Source organism: Aulonocara sp. 'chitande type north' Nkhata Bay, linkage group LG18 (assembly GCF_057382095.1).
Source record: "Aulonocara sp. 'chitande type north' Nkhata Bay isolate Kocher_YH1m ecotype deep benthic linkage group LG18, A_spYH_male_GT1.1, whole genome shotgun sequence".
Lineage (NCBI taxonomy): Eukaryota > Metazoa > Chordata > Actinopteri > Cichliformes > Cichlidae > Aulonocara > Aulonocara sp. 'chitande type north' Nkhata Bay.
Genome location: NC_141361.1, coordinates 19,845,973 through 19,872,054, shown reverse-complemented (window position 1 = coordinate 19,872,054; position 26,082 = coordinate 19,845,973). Strand labels below are relative to the sequence as shown.

Here is a 26,082-nt window from a genome sequence, read left to right as displayed (position 1 = left end):
TGCTTTCAGAACTGTCTTCAGTTAGATTAGTAGATTCAACAAGGTGCTGGAAACATTCCTCATATGACAGCATCACACAGTTGCTGCAGATTTGAGAGCCTCATATCTGCTTTTGTAACGCCACCTGGTGTGGTCTTCTGCTGCTCGAAACATCCAACCTGTAGCCCATCTCCTTCAAGGTTATTTTGTGCATGCTCTTCTTGGTTGTTTGAGTTACCGAAGTCACGCTTTCTTTTGTCTTTTTCAGATCATTCCCAGTTAATCCCAGAGATGGATGTATGGGAAAATCCCAGATGATCAGTAGTTTCTGAAATACTTAGACCGGCCTGTCTGCATCAACAATCGTGTCATGTTCACAGTTGTGCAAGTCACACTAATTCCCCATCATCTTGACCTTGTCCATGTGGTATATGTGATTGTATTAATGAACAGTTGAACAACTGTACCAAACACTGTGGCAAGTCAGTGTATGCTACAGCCTCAGCTGTTATTTTCTCTCTCTGGCGCGTAGTCATCTTTCTTCTCCCTTCTTATACTTAAACACCAGCAGGTCATCTTGGCCTTGTCTACATGGCTAAATGCATAGATAATTAACTTGTCCCATGGTTCCTAAATTTAATTTCATTAATAGACCCTCTTAATCACCTGGCACTGATGAAATTTCCATGCACACATTTCGAGCTTTTCACGAACAGGATGTCTAAAATGTGGTTTCCTGCAGTGTGACCGGGTTAATCGTAAAAAATCAGTTACACACATATTTTGCAGTTTTTCTGAATGGTTCAGACACAGGTGTGAACAGCCCACACAGACTGTTTTATTATTTCATACTGCAATAAAAAAGTATGACTCCAGCAGATCATTTTCATATATTATAATACAGATGCAGAATTGAAAGTTTATTCTTTAAACAGCCTAGTATTTTACAAGAAATAGATAACTACTTGGAACTTTTGAACTTGTCCTTAAAACAGGACATAAGTGGGCACGAATCCTTGGGCTCTACTTTGCTGTCATTATCCATGAACACCCAGCCAAAAAGAGGGAGGAGGGGAGGAAGGGGGGTGGGGAACTAAAGTGTAGGGGGGAACTCAATAAATAAAAACAAAAAACAATGGATATAATCTCCAATCTTTCCCAAGCTACCCCATTCATGTATCCACACTTCAAAATATATATAGAAAACAAAACAAAACAATGAGATACAGTTTAGGCCAAATTTTAAATTTGTTAATTTTGGATGAAGCAGCTGAAGAGATGTCAGCAAATCAGCAGACTCTCCATTAGTTTGACTTCCTTGCTCACTTGGTTGGGGGTATCCCTCGACTGTTTGCTCCAGTCTGTTTCTCTTTAGGGTTAAACTTTTAGATCAAAGGTCCATTTGCACCAGAAAAATACGCTCTGCCTCAATGGCCAGTGTACTCCTGATAAAAGGGAAACAGAAAAATAAAGGGTGAAAGTCGAGGAAGCAGTTGGGGGTTTGGGTAAAGCAGCTGCTGTTCAAATTGGATACAGTCAGTGGGGGTGGGGGGGTTTGCTTGGCTGCAGTCCCTTAAAAGTCCTCCAAAGTTTCAATCTCTCCCATATTCAATCTCTCAGATGATGCATTCACAGAAAAACCTGAAAATGTAAAAAGAAACAACTCAATTAGCACATGAAACATAAAAAAAAGTAATCATTTTTCAGATGGATGTTTGTCCTAACCTAGTAGGCTGGGGTCTGCCCGGACCATCTTCTGCTTCTTTTTCTTCTTCCCTGAGGTGACTGTCTCAAAGCGCTGCTGCTGCCCACTCGTATGGTTGGACTGGTAAACTGATGAAGATCCTGTTCCACCCCAGACAGAATCCTTGGAAAGAGAGAAACTTGCACTTAAAAGACGGCTCAGCTCTCAGAGAAAAGGCTCAACGCAGTCCCACTAGATATCGCTGAACATAATGATGAAACCAGAGCTAACATTAATGCTTCGAATTCACTGTGGAGGGAAATGAAGTGTGAAATAATAGGAACTGCCACCAGTGACAGCGTTAAAACTGTCACAAACGAACTGAGGTGCTAAATAGCAGAGCCTAAAAAAAAAAAAAAAAAAAAAATGCACCTTTTATTTATTTTTTTCCTCATGTCAAAGTTTCCACCTGAAGACATTAAACACACGAGGCTACTGATGCAACCTACTGTAATTGAAACAATAAACTTGGGTGACGGAAGGCGTAATGGTGTCATGTACAGCTCAGTTTGCCCTTTGTTACATATAATTGTTTCCATCAGCGCCACCTTCTGATCAAGGAACAAACTACTCCTGTAATTCTACCCCAACTACTTTTATCATCAGAATCAGCATACTTTATTAATCCCTAAGGAAATTATGTAGGTTACAGTTGCTCCAGTACAGTAACATTAACAAAAACACACTAGACTATTTAACAATACAATATGTTAAGATATAAGGAATAGCACAATATATACAAATCACCAAATAATAAATATCCAGGGTTGACAGATGTGATTATAAATAAATATCAAGAAAATTGAAAGCAACATTACCGACAGACAATCTGACTGCACAGCTGGGACAAGCCAGACACCTGATGATTGTTCAGTTAGCTTTAAAAAGTTCACTGAAAGCCTTGCATTTTCTAAATATAGCCAAAAGACATGTGTTCACTGAATGGATGCCCCACTTTTCTTCACTACTTAGAAAGAGGCCAGCTCAAAGGTGTGTTAAACAGACAAAGGTGTCAAAGTAACACATCTGTCACCACAACATAGTGTTGCATGAGCTTCATAAGTGTAATTTTACAGATTATAGTATGATTAAAATCCTGGATGCTCAAAAATAACATCTTAAAAGTAAAACTATGATATACTACACTCAGTCCACTTTAATCCACAAATATATATATTTTTTATATAAATATGAGCTATCAAACTTTTCAATTAATGGGAGTTTGCTTTGGAGGAGTGACTGTATGTAAGCATGATCATACAGTCAAGGCTTCACATATTTAACTGAATTCTCTGATGTTTTGGCTATTTGATAAACTAAATTGTATTTTACCTTTTAATAAAAAACACAACTTACTAAAATCAGCCCAACCCTGATGGTAGAAGAACCAAACCTGTTAATATGATCAAGCACTTTGACATAAATTCCACTTTTACAAAATTATGACACTGAGTTTTTAGTGCCATTGTAAACAACACTATTAATGCGCAATATTGATGTGACATTGGGAGGTGTTGGTGTTCTGGACTGCATTGCATTTAAAAGTGTTCCTAATATTCTGCCTCCCTCATTTGTGGTAATGTGGTGGAAAACAATGTGAGAGTGCCCACTGTGTTTACAGTTCAAAGAAACCACTACACTCAGATTATTCTTCCAATAAACAAAAATGATTTTCATTCGCGTGTCAGGTTTTATACAAACAAAAGGTGCAGTGCTGCTCTGACTACAGACAACATAGACGAAAGGTGGCCTTCATGTTTTAGTAAAAGCAACATGGATTAATCCTTCATAACATTGATGTAGTGATAAAATTCACCTTTTCGACAATCTCTTTTTCTATTATTTAAAAAGAGCAGGCTAAAAAAAGAAAGAAAAAAGAAGTGCCATGTCGGCACTTGCTATGACTTAAGATTTATAAATTAGCTGATTAAAAAAAAAACATTGTTATAGATGGCATCTTTCTGGGGTCATCTAAAGGGTGATGCAACAGTTTTAGTTTTTGCATACAGCCAGAAAAGCCACATAGTGAAGTGAAACATCACTTTCACCTCATTACAAGTCATATAAGGAAGTGACAATTGGTGTAACAACCCTTGTTCTTGTAAGTCCTGCTCACCTGCTGCTGCTGCTGCTGCTTGAGGGCTTGCTGTTGTTTCTGTGGTGCCTGTTTCTGTTGGTTAGCGTTCTGTTTGGCACGACGTTCTAGGAACTGCTTGGCAAAGTCCTTGGCCTCGGGAGTGTCCCCCAGGTAGGCCCTGATGTAGTCGTGCACCTCGTACGGAGAGTCCACTTCTTTGAGGAAAGATGCAAACGTAGGAACTGGCAGAGAGGAGGAGGAGAATATTTGTGTTTGGCTTCCAGAAAGGGCCCATTAATAGTTCCTGGTGGGATGACTTAGTAAATCATATTTAAAGACTCACCATCCAGGTTGTTGGCCGTGTTGAGGGTGTGCAGAGTCTGCTCACACCATTGCATGAACGTGTCCTGTTGACTCTTGTTGACACCTTGAAACAACTTTAGCAGCTTCTCCTCCTCCTCCACCTTCTTATTGGCTCGCCCACTCAAAGAGTTACTTCATGTGCACAAACAAATGAAAGAGGAAGACAAAGTAAGTCACTAAGATCTGCGTGTTACTCATCATATCCCTCACGCTGCAAATCATGCTATTCATCACAGCCCGTGACTAAGAGGGTTTGTAAAGTTTTGTCACTCTAAATAAATACCTGAGGTTGGCGTTGCCTTTATTGTTCTTCTGCGCGTTGCCTTTTCGGGTCTGTTGAGGTTGCTGGACAACTTCTTTCACAGCCTCATCCCAGAAACCCATATTTGAGTTGTGGGTGTCACCCCAGATGCTGCTGGAGTCTGAGCTCCAGTTACTGCTGCTGCTGCTGGTGTTAACAGACCCCCACACAGAGTTACTCAGAGAAGTCTGTGAAGAGAGCCAGACACGTCTCAGGTTAATTGGCCCATTACATTCATGAGATATCAGTACATTAGTTGGTATATAAAATGCCTAAAAATGGTAAAAGACAACTTAAAGTTTCCAAAGAAATTGACTGATGTGATAGTTTTGTCCATCTATCAGTTCAAGAACCCAAACAGATTGATTTCTTAAGAAATAAAAGTGTAAAACTTCACAACTTTAAAGTCAGAACAAGGATGAGTTGCAAATATTTGGTTACAAAGTAAGAAAACAAACAGATTATGCGAAGATCTGCTGATTCTGAAAATCTGCGGATTTGCCGATTCATCATAACTGGTGTAGTTGCTGGAATTCCTTTTAGCAGAAGTGAAACGTAAAACCAGAAGAACAACAATTACTGCCTTGTGGTTAAAGTGCCTCGAATAGGGAGGGAGGGAGGGACAAAGAAAGACATTCTACATTACAGCCAGGAAAGTGTTTCTGCAGATCATAATGATGCCACAGATGATTGAACACATTAGTCAAAAGAACGAATTAAAGTTTCACCCGACTGGCTTCTGAATTCTTCAGCTGTTGCTTAAACCGACCATCAATTTTTAATCAGTTCATCTCTGGTTTCAAGTAAACATCTGTGCCAAATCTGAAGAAACATCTGAGGTATACCTCTGATCACAGCTGTTGCTCGTGCAGAGGCATAAAACAGCAGATTTGTAAAATCACTAATTTAAAAACAAAAAAACAATCAAATCACAATTTTGTGAACTCCTCCTGGGATTTAAACGAAAATTTCATTTGTCAATATTTTGGATGTTATTAATGATATTCTGCCTTAAAATGCTGACTCCACTAACGACTCATAAACAGCTCTGCTTTTCTACGAAGCTCTTATTCTGTTTCAGTCAACAATATCTTTTGTTATTGTTTGTGTCACATACAGTTCTGTTTTGAGTGCGCGTTTGTGGGGCAACAATAGGATGTTGTTGCTGCTGTTGCTGCTGCTCCTTCCGCTGTTTCATCTGCTGGGCTTCCTCCCTCTGAATCTCCAGCAAAGACTTGGTGGCAACTGGCTGTTTGGCCATGTTACCCCAACCTGACAACTTGGCATGAGGCTGCTGAGCCTGCTGCAGGGCCTGCTGTTGCTGTAGCTTAAGGATCTCTTGCTGCTGACGTCGATGCTGTGAAGTGAACACAGTATTAATATACATATAAACACATACACACATATATAGAAACAGCATCTCAATAACAAGAAACAAAGTACTGATGACAGACCATTATTGCTAAAAGTATTCACACACGTACAAACTTGAGCGATGTCCCATTCTTAATTCATATGGTTTGATATGATGTTGGCCCACCCTTTGTAGGTAAAACAGCTTCAACTCTTCTGGCAAGATATTCCACAAGTTTAGCAGTGTTTACGGGAATTTTGCACCATTTTTTTTTTCGGAAGAGCATTGGTGATGTCAGACTGGCTTGTTGGATGAGAGGGCCTGGCTTGCAAACTCTGCTCGAATTCATCCCAAAGGTGTTCTCTCTTGGGTTGAGGTCAGAATTCTGTGCAGGCCAGTGAAGTTCTTCGACGCCAAAGTTGCTTATCCATGTCTTTATGGACCTTTACTTTTTGCACTGGTGGAAGGTCTTGTCGGAACAGGAAGGGGTCATCCACAAAGTGTTCTCACAAAGTTGCAAGCATGAAGTTGCCCAAAATGTCTTGGTATGCTGAAGCATTCAAAGTTCCTTTCACTGCAACTAAGTGGCCAAGCCCAACCCTGAAAAACAACCCCACACCATAATCCCCCTCCACTAATTTTACACTTGGCACAATGTAGTCAGATAAGCATCGTTCTCATAGCAACCACCAAACCCAGACTCATCCATCAGATTGAAAGATGGAGAAGCGGGATTCATCACTCCAGAGAACACATCTCCACTGCTCTAGTCCAGTGACAGCATGCTTTACACCACTACATCTGATGCTTTGCCTTGCACTTGGTGATGCCTAGGTGCCTGATTTTATACACCTGAGGCCATAGAAATGACTGGAACATGTTAATTCAATGATTTGGATGGGTGAGTGAATACTTTTGGCAATTCAGTGTATGAAAAAATTAATATAGTGTATACAGACAGGTTACACTTTTGAAAAGCACATAACAGCAGCAGTTCACTGAAAATTAAACTGGTCCACTCTTCTTACCTCGTCCCGCGCCTGTCGTTCTCTCTCTTCCTCCAATTTCTGGATCTCAGCCAATGACAGGGCATTCTGAGTCTGGTTTATAGTGTTTGGTGACTGCTGGCCCCACTTTGATGAGGATGGAAGCTGTGGACCAGGATAAGGCATTTTGTAAACTTTAAAGTCATCTCGTACTCTGTATTTTTAATAAATAAGGGTTATGTTTATACCTTCATTTGTGCAAGCTGCTGCTGCTGTTGTTGCAGCCTCCTGAGGGCCTCTTGTTGCTGTTGTCTCTGTCTCTGCAGCTCCTGCTGTCTTTGGGCCTCCTGGTCTCTCCTCTTTTGCTCTTCCTGTTGTTGGGCCAGGGCAGCTGCCACTGCAGCAGCTGCCACCTCTTCCTCTGCTCGCTTCTCTTCCTCACGCCTCCGCAATGCTTCCAGTTCCTCCTGCTTTCTGCGCTCCTCTTCCTGGTGAAGCAGATACAAAAACTCAATAAGCTCAGTGCTGGGTTCAAGAAGAGGAATTATTAGACACGATTTTGTACCCTTACCTGTTTGCGTAGGAACTCTTCTCGCTTCTTTCTCTCCTCCTCTTCCCTCCGCCGTTCTTCTAATCTTCGAAGAGCTTCCTCCTGTGCCATTCTTTCCTCTTCCTCCTTTTGTCTCCGATGTGCTTCTTCCTGTTCCCTTTGCCGTCTTAGTGCCTCCTCCTTAAAATTCACAATGTTGTGTCAGTTCAAGCCTCACACCAAATGAACAAATCAAAGGGTGACTCCAAAACATAAAAACCCAACTGATATCTTTTTTTTTGACTACCCAGTGGTTGTTGTCATTGGAACGCAACATGAATAAAGCCTGATTACAGCTAGTCTGTAAACAATATTACTAAGAATTTGCTAAGCAATGAATGCTTAGCAAATTCCAAGCGACACTGCTTACAAACTAGCTGGTGCCACCTTTTTTACGTTACAATGCAACTCTGACATACTGTATCTGTATAAAGCACCTGATACATCAATACTGCCCTTTGTTTTGTTTTTTGTCTCTACTACAAAAAAACGATCAGGAAATGGGTTCTACTTTACAGCTTCAACAGGCAGAAATCTAGAGGGAAAACGTCTTTCCCTCTATACAGTAAAAGTCAATTCCGCATTTCTAGCTTCATGGGTAAAAAGTCTGCTCAACCCACTTTAACATTGAATTTTGCTGCCCATGTGAATTTTTCACTCTTTACAGTACTGACCTAAGACTCCCTTCATTGGTTAGAATTTATTTAAAAGACAGAAATGAGAGGCCGGAGGTGCAGAAGAGTCTGCCCCCTCTTACACTGTGTGAATAAGAAAACCTCAAAGATTGTCTTTTGCCCAGTGCCACTAAGACATGTACTCATTCCATTTTTAAGTGCTTCTATGAAAGCGTTCCACCTGTTTCTGCCGTGCAAGCTCCTCTTCTTCCAAACGTTTCCGTTCCTCCTCCTGTCGAGCTCTCAGGGCATCCTCCAACCGTTTCCTTTCCTCTTCCTCCCTTTTAGCTCTCATTTCTGCCTCACGCCTCTCAAGCTCCAGCTGACACAAAGAAAAATAATGAACTTAAGGCATTGTTCACAGAAACGTGATCTCAAAATAATAGTCGGACATTTCAGACTTCTATTGCTGTATTCCAAACTTCTGAGATCTTTAGAGGTTAGTAGAGACACTGTAAAACACTCGTAGACCAAGATTTTTAATCACCTTTGCATTCTTTGCCTTCTCAAACTGTTGCATCTGCTCAATAGTTGGAGCCTGTGCCATGGAGTCTATGGGTAAATCCCATACACTGCTGCTATCCCACGCTGTTGAAAATGATTCAATTTTATACATTACACTTGCCACAAAAACACATTTCCATCACTTCAAGATACTAAAGTAAGAAACTCACTGCTCTGAGAAGCTTGTTGGAGGTTAGTTGTGCAGGAAGCCTGAGTAGACGGGTTCTGCATTTCCCACACAGAACCAGAGTCTTGTACAGACAGAGATCGGGTAACAGGAGGTAGGAGGCTCTCAGATGCTCTACAGTAATATAAAGCAAACACATTAATGGATTCAGTTTCCCTTGATGTCTCTAGAGGTAACATTTTTAAACACTGAAATACTTATGATAATAATGATGCTATCAACCTTATCTTAAGAGCCTGGTATTGCTGTTGAAGCAGGTTGATCTGCTGTTGGTGCTGCTGCTGCTGCTGAAGAGGAGCTGAGCTAAGAGCTGCAGCTTTCTGCTGGGCCAGGGCCTGAGCATACTGCTGCCTAAATGGAGGAAGATGGGTAGATAGTGATTAGGAAAAAAAGCAGTATAGTGGCTGGGGGTTTCGTAGTGTGGAATCAAAGCAAAAGCAGCATGGGTTTGAACACTTTCAACCCTTTCATGTGGAGTTTGCCTGTTCTCCCTGCTGTGTTGCAGGTTTTGTCTGGGAGCTCCTGTTTCTCTTGGCATTAAAAGCATTCCATAAACCTTTTTTTGGTAAATAAAACCACAAATAATGTGGACAGTTCACAGTTCCATCAAGCAAGGCAGTTATTGATAAATAAGATGACATTCAACAAAGTCAGATGCTGATATTTATGCATTGTGTCAAATCAATATTGGACCAGCTGCTTCTTCTTTCAGCTGCTCCCTTTAGGGGTCGCCGCAGCAGATCATCTGACCCTATCTTTAGCATCCTCTTCTGTCACACCACACCCTCTCATGTCCTTCACTGCAGCCATAAATCTTCTTGTCCTCACTAGCTAAAGTGGAACTTTTTTTTTAAACCAACTCAATGTTTGATGAAGTGTTGAGTCAATAAAACTAGTATTTTTAATCGAAATAAGTTATTGTTGCACAGAAAGCAAGAATAAATAAGCAATAATGTCTCAACTTAAACGGGAACTCTACCAGTTTTACACACCACAGTCTGTCTGCAGGTCTTGGGCAGTAATACTTCATATGTAAACCACTTTGCCAATTTGTTGCTTCAAAGTGAGCTGTGTGAATTTGCTGATGTAGTGTTAAATCTGAGCCTGGCATACCTGAGGAGGTATTGATATTGGAACTGCTGTAACTGGTAAAGGTTAAGAGCAGTGAGCTCCTGGTGCCTCTTCAACCTCTCTTGATCCCCATCTCCCTTCAAAACATAAGAAAAAAGAATTACAATAAAAATCATGTTTTTAAATCAAGTTGGAGAAAAAGCAAAGCATTAAAAAGCTTCCGATCTCTCTTTCTAGCTGCCCATCTAATTCAGCATCACAGGGAGGCTTGAACTGTTGCCTCTCACTAGGTGAGAGGCAAAAAGAGTTCATGTTATATTGTGCTTTAAAAGATAATACAAGGAGGTTTCCTTGCGTTTCTATACACACCCTTCTATTTTAAAAAGGGACTACTACACCACCTACAGGATAAAAGGTAGTACTGATTCTACTTCTGATTTGAAAAACAGTCCCTCCACATTTAAGAATCAAATGGAGAACACTTTGCAGGATCCTTACCTGTAGAGGTGGAGGTGCAGAACCTGAAGTAAATGGTACCCTGCCCCAGATCTTCACGATCTCTCCCAGAGGCTGAAATACTTCATCACACCCTCTTTTGACCAAAAGGTTCATTGTGAAGTACCCAGCCTGAAACCACTCTGTCATCTCATGGTTACTGAATGGACCTAAAGGAGCACAAAAAGACAGCAGAAAACATTCAGGAGTCTGTTTTTAAGACAAAACTACAATCTAAGCTACACTCTGACCAGATGAAGTCCAGGCTTACCCTGTATCTCCCCCTGGGGGTCTTTGTAAAACCACTTGAGAGCAGCTTCATGGGTCAGGGGCAGGCCTGCAGGCTTGGGCTTCTCTGAAGTCTTTGCTGCAAGTCTGTCATCATCCACCCCACTGTCCTGTAGGTACGCTACCATCTTTTCCGCCTCCTGGAAAGGATTTTTTTTGTTTTTTTTTAAAGAAAGGCATTAAAATTACTCCTAAGCCAAATCAAAACTGACACAAAAGACTGCCTTGTCTCAGATGATTAAAAAAAACCCAAAACATAACAGCTTCTTTCTGAGCAAAGAGTTGCTTTTAAAAACCTGATCATTATCCCTCTGGGGTCCAGGGAATAATTGGCCGTTTTTGATTACTTTTGATTTTACCTATATTTCGCCTTCAAAAACCTTTTATCTTGCATTGTTTGGTATCAATATTTTGACATACTATATTAGTACAATTGATCTAAATCAAGACAAAAAAATTATCTGAATAGAAAAAAGTTATTTTTTACTGTACAAACCACAAATATGCTTAACGAATCATTTTCATAACTTGAAATGCAAATAGAAATGGCAAATTTCTAAAAATTATGCACAAGTTCTGCAAACGACAAAGTTATATGGTACTATTTACCTAAAAATGCAGCCAAGGTCTCAGGTGTTTTTTATATAACAAATTTCCCACGTGTGGGACTAATAAAGGTTATCTTATCTTATCTTATCTTATAACCATTTAAAACTATTTACAGAACAATCAGGTGTGCAACATCAAATAAGAAGGCACGCAAATTATTTATGCAACTCCAAAGTTTCTATCCACTATAAGACAGAATTCCACAGGCCTAAACCCTGCAGGTCTGACAACAGGAGGGGTATCAGTCCTCTCTTCCATGTGGAGACAGCATTTACACTGGAATCTGCCATTTGTGGCTTCTTTGGATCAACTGTGACATTTAGCAGTATAACTGACACACAAAACAAAACAATGACTACACAACACACTAACTATAGCCTCCAAACACTATTAACGTCACTAATGTCTCACATATGAAAACTTGCTCTGTCTCTTTCTTTCGCTCACCCGCTTTCTCTTGCCAGTGCCACTCCTAAAACTTCCCTCTCTTCCTAAACAACCAAGTGCCACATGTTACCATATCTTTTTTTTTTTTGATTGACTAGCATGGTACGCTTTAACACCAATAGGGAAGGGGTGATTTTTCTTTTTTCACTCACAAGCGGAGCGTGTTTGGTAGCGCTGTCCTTAGAAAACGCTGTTTTTACCGTTTCTTCCTGCCGTAAACACCACTGTTTTGTTCAGAAAAAAACTCTTCATAACTCTGGTTCTACGTGGCCCATCGACACAATTTAAAAACTGGTATATAGTTTGAAGTCCACACTTTTGACCCAAGTTGAAATGGAGACTTTGGGTTGCTGCGTCGTCTTAAATTGGTTATGTGAATTTGACGCACCGGCGCGTCCATAGACCCCAGAGGGTTAATGAAATTAGTCAAATGTCTGGTATTATAATATTCTTGATATAGTTTCTCCTTTAGCAACAAGATTATAACTGATCTCATGACTGTGGATTTCTGGTTGATGACCACAGTCCTGCTGACACACCTTCATGATAAAAGTTTACATAATTACCTGTTCAAAGTGTTTTAATCCCTCGTCTTCATCAGTGTCATGTGACACAGTGTTGGGCCTGCCAAAAGGTGACATTATATTTGAAGGAAATGGTAAAGGATTGTTCATTGGCACAGAAACCTCTATGGGCTTTTGCTGTGGTATATGGAGAGTAGGTGATGGAGCAGAAACTTCTGTATGGAAAAAAACAAAAAACAAAATGTTTGTATTTTTGGCACATGCAGAAAAAATAAGTAATATTTACAGTGAAACTGCATAAAAGTCCCACCTGTAAGGGTGGTAGAAATGTGGGTCATAGGAAGAGATTCCAGTATGCTATTAGACATGGGTACATGCACAGGGACTTTGCAGGGCTCTGGGGGGAGTTCCAGGGGTGGCTGTCGCTCAGCTGGCCTCTCAGGGTCTTCTGTCCTGCTAGGCAGGTTTGGGGACAAAGACTGAGCAGGAGAATGGGGCTCTGAGACAGTTGGAGGAACAGGTGGGGCCTCCTCTGGTACTCTAGCCAACTCTAAAGTAAAAATTACAAATCACAATATGAAATTGTCATAAATAATAATTAGGTTTTGTAATATTAAAAAATGTGTATTAAAATGTGTGCGTTGTGTCAACGGTGATTAGTTGATATTGTATCACATCCACATAATTTTCCACATTCTTTTGTCATGTTTGAATCACGCCTTTAAACAGCCATCATTTTATTTTAGAAAAATGGTTGAAGCACAAAACAGGCCAGCATCTGCAGCGCAATCCATTGTGTTTTTTAGTGTCCTTGAGACTGTGACTGAAAGACTCCCACAATTTCTCCTTACAGACAATACTTTGACTGAAAGTATATTAATCTAAGCAACTGCTGGGATGTATATGAAATTTTTGCATTAGTACATCTCAACCAGTTTCCAGTCAACATGCTCGTCCACTAATGCTAGGCTCATACTGCAAGACCTTATAAATCACTGAAATCTGACTGATGACAAGTATTTTTCTGGAATCTTATGTTACTGGTCATACTGCAGCACTCACACTAAAATCTGGTTCTGGAAACTGCAGACAAAATGTTCGAACTATAAGAGATTTTTTTTCCCCCCTTCTGTACATTGAAGTTCATACAGTAAGAGACCGCCATCACCCTGAAGGCTGAGCTTGGCTTCGGGGAATGCCATTTCCCAAAAGTGAAACAGCCCAGTCTTTTTGTGCGCTTCATAAAAAAGACTTTCATTTCCAAAGTGCTTACAAAACTGTGAGTCTTACAGTCTATTTAGATGTACTTCTATGTAAAAACCGTGACTGACCTTTTCGGTCAGCTTCTCTTTTGGCCTCGGTTTCTGTCTCTTTGGTCTCCTTGGGTTGGCAGTCTTCGTCCTCCAGGCCCTCTTCACACACTTCCAAGGGTTTGAATTCAATCTCTGCCTCTTCCAAGATCGGCTCCTTGGAGGCTTTCTGCTATTATGAAGGGAAAAGAAAAAAAAAAAAAACCACTTTTGAAAATTTGGCACACATATCCCTTAAAGCCATCAGCGTTTTGAAGCCAGTTCAGGATAGTCAAGTCTTTCCATTTATCAGTATAATGGTTTCTGCCTGAAATCACCTTGAGTGACAGAAATGCCCCCGATGAGTCAAAGGTGCCCGCCTCCTCGTCTGCATCCTCCAGACACCACTCTGGCAGGCTGTCCCTCTCATCTTCAAGGCTGCCACTGCCTGACCTTGGCCTCCTGTAGCCACGCTCGTCTTCTCTTGCATCAAATGGGAAACGGCGACGCTGGTCTGGGTGTTCCCGCCACCCTGCTGACCGAGGCCCATCTGGAGAGACAAAATAAATACAAAAAAAACATTGGAAAATAATGAGAAAACCATTTTACTCATGATATACTTTAACTTCATGCAGATGTTCAGCAGTAATACATTTGCCTGTGCAAGTGAAATGCAGTTTAAAATAAAGAATCAATGGTGAAGAATCACTCATCTCACTCTTAGCACGCTTTGTTGGCTGGTACTTTATAGAAGCAGTAAATTACTGACAGCCAAGCTAACAAAACGCCCATGATTCAGAAAGAGGTGGAGCTGGAGAATTCAACTGAATTCAACTTTGTGCGCTATCATGAATACCAAAAACCAACCAGCAGTTTGGCTGTGAAACAAAAAACTTTTTTCTCAAACAGGCAGTGGCAGTCACCACAAATACATTTATCTCTGATAAATGTATCGGTAACGTGGACTGTGCAGTGCCCACCTGGGCTTGGGGGGCACCACCGGTCATTGTCCCGCCGAGAACCTGCCGGGCGCCAACCCCCCTCATCATCCTCACCATTCTGATCATCACGAGAAGTACGCCAGTTCTCACTTTCTGAACGCGTGAAGTCGTGCTTCCTCGGGAGTCCTGCTCCACCGTCCTCATAATTACCTCGCACTGAAAACGATGGAGTGAAAGGTAAATAACGATTATATTGACAATGAGATCATAATTTGTGTTACCAAACTCATGCCTCATCGACATTCTTCAAAAATCTCAACTTCCTATTGGTCAAAAGTTCAACTTGCATAAACACACTTACTGTGATTGATCTGAAAATGTCCTGGAGCAGCATCTGTCACAAAAACAAAGCAACAAATAGATAAGCTAAGTTCATTCGCCCCAAAAGATCACCACATATTGATTATTTGAGGAGCAAAATGTGACACCAACCTGGGTCTTTTCGACCTGGTTTTTCAAACCTTCTATCTCCCCTATTGATAGAAAGAAAGTCATTATATAAAGTTATGACTGTTATGCCAAAAGGAAGAAAAAAAACGTCAAGCTTTGACAGAAAAAGATGAACATTTTAATACCTTTCTTCCCAGCTTTGGGAGCGATGCATCTCCCTTACTCCACGACCAAAACCTTCCACATCGTCAAAACTTCTTTGGTAAAACCCTCCATCTCCTCTGCCCCGACCTGAAAACAATCACAAACACTAATGAGATTCAGTTGCTCATAATCATATTCCACAGGCTTTCCTTTGGTTGGGATATTTAACACGGTTATAAAGGAACAAATGCCGCTAAGATACTCCAGCAACTCCTCTTGCAAATTATTTGCATTCAGCATTATATTCATCAGCAGGAGTTCTACCATGGTCCATAAACCCAAATCTGCTGAATCATGATGGTGTACTCTCCATTCACATTTTTATCCAGAGGTGTACAAGAAAGCAGCTCCTGAGATTTTTAATTGAATCTTTTCTCTCATGACTCACAGACAACACCCTTGAACAAGGACAAATCAGTTTGGCTGATGAAGTATTCTGCAATGTTTTACTGCCATAGTAAATGGCCTGTATTTGTATAGCGCTTTACTAGTCCCTAAGGACCCCAAAGCGCTTTACACAACCAGTCATCCACCCATTCACACACTGGTGATGGCAAGCTACATTGTAGCCACAGCCACCCTGGGGCGCACTGACTGCTTCTAGTGAAGAACAATAACTTACTTTCAGACTTTTTTGTGTCACTGACTAACTTTCTATTTATAATTAAACTGCCTATCTATATAGCTATAGCGTGACCTCTTGATCAAACTTTAAAGTATTAGTTCAGGAAAAGTATACCTGACATGACCAATGCCAGTAAAAACAGTTCTTTTGTTTATGAATATTAATAGCTATTTCTGATTAATATTTAACCTCGCCCACACTGTGTATGTAAAACTGAACATGTCGACAGCAAAAGATCAACAGTCCAGACATCAGGGCCTTAAATTGTTTAAAAAAAATATGTAAATAAATAATCTGAATTTCAAGACCAAACTCTGGTAGCTGGTAACATAGCAGTTTCTATAAAAGACGTTTGTTTCTTAACACGTTATATTTTAGAAAATTATTACAGATAAAAGGTTAAGTCTTTGAACTAAGTCAAAGGTCAATGTGAAATCATAGTGACATACTGTTGCCACACACTTAACATGACCTCTGTCTAACACTGCAACTTTACTGGAGTGCATTAGCATGCAAGAATCTTGAAATATTACACCGATCCTTATTGCAGCCTACAGTTTGCAAGCAAGCCATGCCATCATTATGTAAATGCCTCATCTTATTATTTACAATTTCCAAGAATGATGAGCGAAAGAAGAGGTAGACTGATTTTGTGAAAAGCCATGTAGATGGAAAGCTGAGAATTACCAGCAACACCCACCTCTCCAGTCAACGGTTTACACCAGGAAATTTTACAAATTTCCTTTGGAATAATCTGGGATTCACAGATGAACACTTTATGCTGGCAGAAGGCAGAATGCATATCCTTTGCTCCAAGGCTGACTAACAGTAATTTATTTTACTCTGGTGTGAGAAAATACTCATTTTTTTAATAGATCTGCATCGTGACTACGCCTAAACAAACGTCCGTCTGCTTTCAGAGACAATCTTCCACCTTTAGGGCACATCAGTGCGAGGCAACATTTTGCTGAGTAAGCACATCACCTACGGGATACTAGTATTACACTATACTGTCTCAAACTCTGGACACACTGCCAGGCTGTTTTAAAGGCACTTTAACTGTATCCAGTTGTCATGACTTTCCTGAAACTGCATACACACATCAACTACACACAGATGTGTCTGTTATACTGTGGGGGCACTTGGTTCTGTTACTTCCTTTATTTTATAGAGGGAAATCAAATAAAAAGTTGTCAAGAGGGATCACTTTTATCTTGTGACAAAACATTTCTATACTGATTCACTGATTAAACGTGTGGGAGCTTCTGGACTGGCATCTAAAGGCCTTTAACTTCCCTGGACAAATTTGCAGGATTTATTTTTTGAACCAAGCTCAGTTTTTCAGCTCCAAATAAACCGATCTGACCAATCAGACCACTGTAGGGCTGCTCGATTATGGCAAAAATGATAATCACGATTATTTTCACTGAAATTGAGATCACGATTATTTGACGATATTTATTTAACCCTTTAAGACCTACTATAGAACCAAGTCCACCAGAGCTTATATTATTTTTTTTACATGCTGTAGTACCATTTGTGGGAGCATTTCAAGTTGCTATACATCAATACAACTGTTATAGCCCATATTTTAATAATATGTATGCATTAAGTCCATAGTAACTACATAAATTGCAAAAAAGTGCAATAAACTACAAAAAAATTGAAAATCGCTTTTGTTTTGTTTACATATATTTCTACTTGGAGAAATTTAAGAGGTTTATCCCTCAAAACTTTAAATACAATAAAGTTGCAAAAAATAGTTTCCCACCACAGGAAATTTATTTTGAGTGTCTTCATAGTTTTATTTTGGAGATACAGCAATTTTTATATACTGCAGGAAAAACAAAAAACAATCCTATGATGCAAATTTGCAAAGAAAACAGCAGGTGCATCATTTCACTGTGGGAAGTGTTACGAACAGCTGATAGGATCGGCAAAGCCTGTTTCTTTAGTATTATGTTTTTGTTCCTGCAAGCGCTTTTTATGCAGTTTTTGCAAAGCTATATGTGGAATGAAACCGTGACCGAGGACAAGCTGATGGCATCAGATGTAAGTACAACTCCTCCGGTTTCATATGCAAAACAAATTATTGCGCTAGCTTACGTGGTTCAGGTTCTACAGGGATTTAAAAATAGTTACGCAAAAAGGAGCGTGCTGCTCTGACCGGCTTTAAAGGGTTAACAATGACTTTAAAAAAATAATATAAAATAGTGTGCAACACCACTGAAGTTTTTTTTTTTTTAAACTCTCTTTTCAACCAACGGCAGTCACTCTCCAAATAACTTCTGCTTAGCTTTCCGAGCTTCCCTCGGGTCCTCTTAATCAGCGGTCTCCAACCTTTTTTGCGCCACGGACGGTTTATGCCCGACAATATTTTCACGGACCGGCCTTTAAGGTGTCGCGGATAAATTAGGGAGGGGCTAATAATCGGCTCAGTCATTTTTAATGATCGTTGAAAGCCCAGATCGTAATCGTGATTAAAATTCGATTAATTGAGCAGCCCTAGACCACTGCATTTGGTAACAAAGCAGTGGTAGCTCAAAACACTCTTGTTGGAAGAACACAGCCTCATTTCTCCAACAAAGAATTAAACCTGTCTGTCTAGAGATTAGATCCAACATATTACTTCTCCTTGAAATTATAAAAGGAAACACAACTTACTCATGTATTCATGAGCTTAGATACATTCTTACCTCTACCCCTTGAAGTACTTCGGCCTCTTGGTGCCCCTGCTATCAGCCCACCTCCACGCCCTGTGAGCCGAAGTACAGCTGCACTGTTTACAGACATGGAAAAATTTCTCTGCAAATACAAACAGAAGGGAGGGGAGCAAACGGAGGGGAAGCCAAGTCTGAGCTCTTGTCTTTGTATCCGCTCTGTATTATAAAGCTAAATTAGTAAATACAATGCATATGCCATTAAAATAATAATATTGCAATTGGCCTCACGCCAGCTTGACATTAATGTCATTGTTCTGATCTGGTTGATACCTGTTCCTCCTCTGTAAAAGACACGAGTGCCAGAGGTGGCAGGGGCTCCTCTTGCAATATGGGCAGAAACTCCTTATCGTGTAGGTCTATAGGGATCTGGACAACACAAACGCACAGTACGAGTTTTCACAATTAAGATACATTTCATTCAATTTTCAAAGACTATTATAGCACAACAAAATATGGGGGATGAAATTCAATCTTGGCAGTCACACACTTTGTATGAAAATCCCAATGGCTACGATCTTGCGTCAACATCTAACGCTGACGTTACGGACGTACCCACCTTGTTATCCTTTACATAAAGTGCTAACATTTCTTCTCTCCCGTAGCGATATTCTGCAAGTTTATACTTTGGCAATGCAGGTGAGAGGGGTGGAGAGGCAATAGCATTGCTGCTTCCACCACCACCACCACTGCTGCCTCCTCCTCCAGACAGGGCACGCAGCCTGCAGACAGAGACAAAGCAGTAAAAACATAACGGACAGAGAAACATCAATCAAGCAACAGGTCTCAACATGAACGAGAAAACCTGCACTAGGCCCACGCAGAAAACCAGTTTCACAACCTAAAAATCACTTCATCCACACCAATTATTAAATCACGCCAGTTCAATTACCATTCTGGTCCAAAGTTAAGTGTCTGGGTTTCGGCCATTCTCCCTTGAAGTTCTGCAAATGTGGAAATGGAGGTAAAGGATTAGTGCCAAACATCTGCCATCCCCGCCCCCCAAAAAAACAACAGCAAAAAAGAACACATAGACAGTCATGCAGCCTAATACTGCTTATAAGTGTTACTGCATCCATTCAAAATTGGATGTGTGCATGTCTTGACTTGGAAATATAAATGGGTATTCCAAAATTGCATGTGGCATAAACAGACAGGGGAACTGCAGTACTGGTCTGCACCTGTATATACAGTTTTTACTTTAATTGCTGAAAATCTTGAAAACTAAAACTCAGGCATGTCAAACACATTAGGGGTTTGTCCCTGGCTTTAATGCATTTCAACTCCTCAGGCTATGTAGCCCATCCCACAAGCACACAACCAGTGTACAATTTCAATGTGCTAAAGCTATTTTAGGACATCTCTCAGCCCGCAAGGAGGCTGTGGCAGACACCTGTAATTGACGACTGAGATGGACTTTCTTTCAGCAAAAACAACTCTCCCCAAAATAATCATGTTATGCCAGCATCATTAGTTGTTTGTTTATGCTAGTGTCCCTACTACCAAGACGTTCCCTTCACCCTTAACCTGGAAGCACAGATCTAAGGCACAGGCCTTCCTCAAACATCAGGCACAAAAGGCGACAGCAGACTTACAACAGCCTTGACCATATGGAAGCCTGAATAAGCCACGTGTAAGTTGGTAGTTACAGCAATAAATACAGCAACCGGAGGGGGGCTTGCGATATTTGTGGTGTCTCTTCTGTGAGTTTAGGCACACTTTAAAGCTAGACCTTTGATTGGCCGGCTTTATATAACGATACGGCGTGTTTGAAATTATTAACGCGTAATCTGTACACAGCAATATAACTTATCAGTTTTATGAAGTCAATGTACCGTTACAATTTTGTTAAGCAGCTTAAATGGTACAAAATACGAGTGAGCGTTAAACTCCTGTAAAGTTTTCGGGAAAGTCACCGAGTCCATCGTTTAACTCCTAACAAAACTACAGTAGTCAAACTCCAGCCTTGATTACGTACTAAGTGAAGTTAATGTTGCTGAATAATGTTAAAGCTGGCTTTGCAATGCTCGCTGTGATGGTCACTGAGGAAGGTTCAGCAAATCACCCTCAGCTGCCAGCACTGCGTTAGCCAACGCAGCAAACTAGCAAGTCCTGTAAACACCTAACGTGGATATTTAAAGCATTCACTGCACATTCGTGACTGTCATTATCCAGCATGTTTTGCGACTGTTAAATGCTCATAGTGGGGTTATAGACGTGCGGAAAGGTGGCGGCAGAATTGTAGTTAAAGAAGCGCTTTACTGCCTGGTGCAGAGTATTTTTTGCTATCCAGAAAGACGATGGCCAACGGTGGTTATCCCAGCGTGCTAGCTAACTAATTAGCCAGCAACGTTTAATCCCAACCTAGCTATCGTATATGTGTGACAAGTAAAGGCAGACGCGTGTACTGACACTGTTTTAGTTTATCACAAGAGAGTAGGTAAAGCTTATAATTCACATAAACTGTGTAACACTGCTCCGGAATAAGTTAATCCCCCCCTCCCATCCAATCACCAATGCTTATAGCTAGCATGCTAACGGGTTAGCCAACTAGCTCCACGCGGCCTCCCGAGCAGCCTAGATCGACGACTACCTTTCCTTGTCAAAACGGCCCGCACACGGAGGCACTGGGGCCCGGTGCTGCAAGGCCAAGTAAACATGGTGGTAGAACCAACAACCCCAAGCGCCCCAGATCCTCGCAATTTGCCCCCCTGACGTGGCGGCTACCTAACGCGAATGATTTTTTCCTCGCTAGTGTGTCAAACTTTGGCTGTCTTACCTCCGCTTGTTCTGACAGCACAAGGTTTGTATACGAGCTGTGTGGCTCTCTCTGGGCTCTCTCTCTCTCTTCGTTTTCCACAAGATGGCTGAGCGCAGGTCACATGACAGCAGATATATAAACCCGAATGCCGAGGACAGATTTGCTGACTGCTACACACAGTAGCAGCCTGTGGTAATGTTCTGGCTCATAATGTTAATTTTAAATAAAGTGAACTTTGTATTTATCCCTTAAAAACCTTGAGAAAAGGACGTGACACGGGCCTCTCCGCAATAAGCCAGTAAACTCAGTATAATGCAAACTTTGCATATGTAACACCATATACGAAACATGTATAAATGGCTCACTGTACAGCAATAATTGTATAGACTACTGCCATAAATAAATACAACTGTACTGGAATACTATAAATGCCATTAAAACAGCCCTTAACATTTTGATTTCTGTTTTCTTTATTAATTTGTAGAATGATAGGAAAATAGCGCTGTTTTTGATATGATCCCATATTAAGTAAGTACAGGCCCAGTATTACTGATATCACTACCGATACGTTAGGTCGGTTAGTTAGTCAGAAATTTCGAGTTTTTCCGAGTTCGCAGTTGGAATTTTTATCTGATTTCGAAAGTCAGAGAAGCAGATAAACCAATTTAGCAATCGAAGATGGCAGCACTGAATATAATCAAACATTTTAATGCCTATTAAATACCTGCTTGTGTTACCTTCCACAATAATTAGTTAACACAACAAAACAAACAAACTTTTCATTGTTTTGTTTTTGGAAAGGCACCACTAAAGCACAATAAGAGAGAAGGCACATCTTGCTATATACAGCTGTGTTAAAATATGTTATTATTGTTGGCTGCTTGAGGTAACTTGTGTTTAATTGTATCCCCATGTATAAAAAGGTACTTCTCAAAAATTTGGAGTTGACACTCTAAACAGAGAGCTAGAGAGAGTGAAATGAGGGGTTCAGTAAAGGCCAAATTTGCTTTGTGGTCCTCCAACTCAGAGTTGTAACACAGTCATGACAAAGGTGACACAGCCAGACAAGGTTCCTTTTTTTGGTCAGCTTTGAGAACTACCACATTTTACAGTGCAAGGCTGAATATGGTATCCAAGACTCCTTAGACAATAAACAATTCAGTTCACTTACATTCAGTTCAGCATTGATGTGTCACTCTTACATAATGCTTAACTAACAGGTTATACCAGTAGGCCTGGTCACTGGTTAATGCAGGCTAGTGCTTAGCCAAGTGAGACCAGTGAGTGTTAATATTGGCGCTGTCGACCCTGCAGGGCAAAATAGCATGGTGGATTTAGGTATGTGATTTTCCTTTTTGGATTCAATGCACGGATTTCTCCACCCCAAGACCCGAAATGCATGTGGTGCTGAGTAATTATAAAGTTTATGTAAGAGTATGAGCCAGCTGCTTGCAAAAGCCAAGCCCCCGGGCAAACTTCGAGGTAAAATAAATCAGGTAAAGTTAGTCGGACTGGTAAACACTTTTTAATGAGCCTTACTTATCTGTATTGAGATGAATCCTCCCGTGGCCCTAGCATTACACTTTCTGTATCCATTTTTACTAGCCAGTCGGCCGAACAATAACGACAGTTTGTTATTTGTTTGTTTGCTTTATTTTTACCAACTCATGTAGAGATCTATAGCTAACAAAAACAACTGCAGTTACACGTAACATAAAGATTTGTAATTTTTAAACTACTACTAATTGTGAGCTCAGGACCTGTTGTTGGTTTTGTTGGATTACGACGATGGTGCATTTCGAGCTGGCTCGTTGGTCTAGGGGTATGATTCTCGCTTAGGGTGCGAGAGGTCCCGGGTTCAAATCCCGGACGAGCCCACCGTTTTACTTTGTTATTTTGAATTGCTATTAATAATTCTCCTTGTTAACGTTGCCAATATCGCTTTCGCAGATACGTAATTAAATGCAAATGCGATGATATTTAGGATTATAAGACAAAGCTTCTTCAGAGTGAGAATCTTCACCGCTGCAGCACTCAATCTAATGTCGATAAAAAAAACTGTATTCATATTTACCACGCGTGCAAACGCGGTAAGTAGCAACTTGTAAGACAGAAGATTACAATTTAAGCGTGCGTTTTACTGTGGAACAAAAAAAGGTTTGACCCCGACGTGATTTGAACACGCAACCTTCTGATCTGGAGTCAGACGCGCTACCGTTGCGCCACGAGGTCTGTGGCATAAACCTTGTATATGCCTATCATAAAGGTGGGCATGCTGTGCTGTGGCTACATATGGTCTTTAGCTTGTGTCACTAAGTGATATTTTATGAAAAACGTCGAAATGTGAAAATTCTGACTTTAATCTCAGAATTCTGGAAAAGAAAGAGTGCCCACTTTTTTTTTCCAGTGGCCCTAATCCTCTTCCGTAATAAGTCCTAATCAGAAGGCCTGTTTTTAAGTAAGACAGTAAAAACCTTGGGGCTGGCTGTCCACACTGGTATTGTATTGTGGGCCCAGCCATTAGTCATTTGTATATAGTATATATAGTGTACCACTGCATCTTTGGTAAGTGGCCGGTTAGCTCAGTTGGTTAGAGCGTGGTGCTAATAACGCCAAGGTCGCGGGTTCGATCCCCGTACGGGCCACAGTTGCGTTTTTTTCTCCCTTCTTTGGGAAAATTATTTTGCTGCTCGATTTTATTACGGTGTGAAAACAAGCCGTGTCAGCAGTTTGGATGTATTTGGTTCGGCGAAAAAATAGAATAAAATAGCCCCATGTTATGGCCAAATATAGACACTTCTAGAACGGCGAATATTTGTAGACAGACTACGAAAAGCCATAATATGCAGTACACATAAAATATAAACATACATATAGTTCATATAAATCGATATGGATTGAAGTGAATTTGAGTAGCCTTCCTCTAAGGAGGCGTTGGTGGTATAGTGGTTAGCATAGCTGCCTTCCAAGCAGTTGACCCGGGTTCGATTCCCGGCCAACGCAGGCTATTTTCTTTCTTTTTTTTAAAAAAAATAAATTTCTTCCAAATCCATAAAAATACAGTAGTTGAAACTGTTATCGTAATGTTGTTACTGCATGTGCATATGTTAACATTCATATAACACATATGACAGTCTGGGTGTGACTCATCTAGCTGGCTGTTCCTTTCTGTGTGGAGTTTGCATGCTCTCTTGTGTGAAAGCTTGTGTGGATTTACTCCGGTTCCCTCCCACAGTGCATGGGTTAGGTTAGCTGACGTGTCAATATGACCATGAATGGTTTATCTGTCTCCCTGTGTTAGCCCTGTGATAGATAAAAGGGCAACATTGTTCATGGTCAGTGTTGGGAAGGTTACTTTTAAAATGTATTCCACTACAGAATACATGCCCCAAAATGTATTTTGTAACGTATTCCGTTACGTTACTCAATGAGAGTGACATATTCTGAATACTTTGGATTACTTAATATATTATCATGCTTCTTTACAACTACATGAATGTACTATTGCTGTGTGATTTATTACTATTACTGAAGGTTACTCGCCATACCAATACCAACTAGATTTTTAAATCTTAATATAAAATGAGTAACAGTAGGGTGGACAATAGGTAAGGCTGCGCTTTTTGCAACGATCTCATATAGAAAATTATTCCGAGGCTCAGAACCGTAGTAAAGACACCTCTGGCTAATACGGTCAACTTTGCTAGCAAGAGACAGAGAGAGGAGTTGAAAGGCTGCTCCAGCGGAACTTATTGTTTCGGAGGAAAACAGGAACACAGCGTACAGTCGAGTTTTAATAGCTTACTTACAACTGGGCTCGTCAGGCACTCTTCTTGGCTGCAGTGGTTATTATTATATTTACATGTTTCCAGCTCCCGTTTTTGCTCGATGACAACTTGTACTTTTCGACTCTCCTTTTTCTCCCTCCTCGCGCTCACAGACACATAACATAACGCGCTCTCTCACCCAGGAAACACGCAGAGCGAGAGCGTCACCCTGTAACCATGGCAACCGCAACGCTGCCGCCTGGAACTACAGAATGTAGCTGTCAAACAAAACCGAAACAGTCCTGACCCGCCACAATATGAAACAGGAAAGTACCGCCGTGTAATCCACAAAGTAACTGTATTCTAAATACCACCTTTTTAAACGGTACCTGTAACAGAATACAGTTACTCATATTATGTATTTTAAATACGTAACGGCGGTACATGTATTCCGTTACTCCCCAACACTGCATGCTGGTGGAAACCCAAACAAAACACACATTAAGAGGCTCCAAATGCCTGTGTCTCAATCTCGTGTCTCATAATGACGTGAAGAAATATTTTTTAAAATGAAGGCAACAGGCAGAGTGTTACAGGTATCACCTTAAAGAATGTAGCCTCATGGGCAGTGTAGAACGATGGATTGGATTTATATAGCGCTTTTCAAGGCACCCAGAGCGCTTTACAATGCCACTATTCATTCACTCTCACACACTGGTGGAGGCAAGCTATGGTTGTAGCTTGGGGTAGACTGACAGAAGCGAGGCTGCCATATCACGCCATCGGCCCCTCTGGCCAACACCAGTAGGCGGTAGGGTAAAGTGTCTTGCCCAAGGACACAACGACTAGGACAGAGAGCCCGGTGATCGAACTGGCGACCTTCCGGTTACAGATACGCTTCCCAACCCCCTGAGCCACGGTCACCCGCAATGGACTGCCATACCCGTTATGTGTCTGTGAGCCTGAGGGAGGGAGAAAAAGGAGAGTGGAAAAGTACAAGCTGTCAACGAGCAGAAACGGGAGCTGGAAAATTGTAAATATAATAATAACCACTGCAGCCAAGAAGAGTGCCTGACAAGCCCAGTTGTAAGTAAGCTATTAAAACTTGCTTTGTTGGTGTTTTCCTCTGAAAC

General features: G+C 40.9%; 1 protein-coding gene and 4 non-coding genes across 11 annotated transcripts; 3 read left to right on the top strand and 2 right to left on the bottom strand.

Moving 5' to 3' along the window:
- Positions 1–795: 795 nt before the first annotated feature.
- On the bottom strand, positions 796–25,101 carry gigyf2 (GRB10 interacting GYF protein 2). 7 transcript variants are annotated; one of them, XM_086271109.1, is made up of 29 exons: positions 24,992–25,101; positions 19,314–19,365; positions 18,981–19,143; positions 18,695–18,790; positions 18,398–18,506; positions 15,058–15,163; positions 14,915–14,955; positions 14,784–14,816; positions 14,462–14,638; positions 13,820–14,031; positions 13,524–13,674; positions 12,503–12,742; positions 12,235–12,407; positions 10,596–10,752; positions 10,328–10,494; positions 9,872–9,966; positions 8,981–9,109; positions 8,742–8,872; positions 8,555–8,655; positions 8,249–8,389; positions 7,376–7,534; positions 7,053–7,292; positions 6,847–6,969; positions 5,582–5,821; positions 4,447–4,652; positions 4,144–4,295; positions 3,840–4,042; positions 1,705–1,846; positions 796–1,620 (listed from the first exon to the last, which is right to left on the bottom strand). In XM_086271109.1, exons 2-29 carry the CDS (start codon positions 19,349–19,351, stop codon positions 1,553–1,555), a joined length of 3,993 nt encoding a protein of 1,330 aa, XP_086127235.1. In that variant the 5' UTR covers positions 19,352–19,365; positions 24,992–25,101; the 3' UTR covers positions 796–1,552. The 7 variants fall into 7 exon arrangements, with proteins under 7 accessions (XP_086127235.1, XP_086127234.1, XP_086127239.1 ...); XM_086271108.1 differs by lacking the exon at positions 24,992–25,101 and adding an exon at positions 21,201–21,312; XM_086271113.1 differs by lacking the exon at positions 24,992–25,101 and adding an exon at positions 21,201–21,312 and having other exon boundaries at positions 1,705–1,848; positions 3,845–4,042.
- On the top strand, positions 22,988–23,059 carry trnap-agg (transfer RNA proline (anticodon AGG)). Its single transcript has one exon. It is a non-coding gene; the product is annotated as a tRNA-Pro (tRNA).
- Positions 23,343–23,414, bottom strand: trnaw-cca (transfer RNA tryptophan (anticodon CCA)). The gene has a single exon. It is a non-coding gene; the product is annotated as a tRNA-Trp (tRNA).
- trnai-aau (transfer RNA isoleucine (anticodon AAU)) lies at positions 23,754–23,827 on the top strand. Its single transcript has one exon. It is a non-coding gene; the product is annotated as a tRNA-Ile (tRNA).
- trnag-ucc (transfer RNA glycine (anticodon UCC)) lies at positions 24,114–24,185 on the top strand. The gene has a single exon. It is a non-coding gene; the product is annotated as a tRNA-Gly (tRNA).
- Positions 25,102–26,082: the final 981 nt, after the last annotated feature.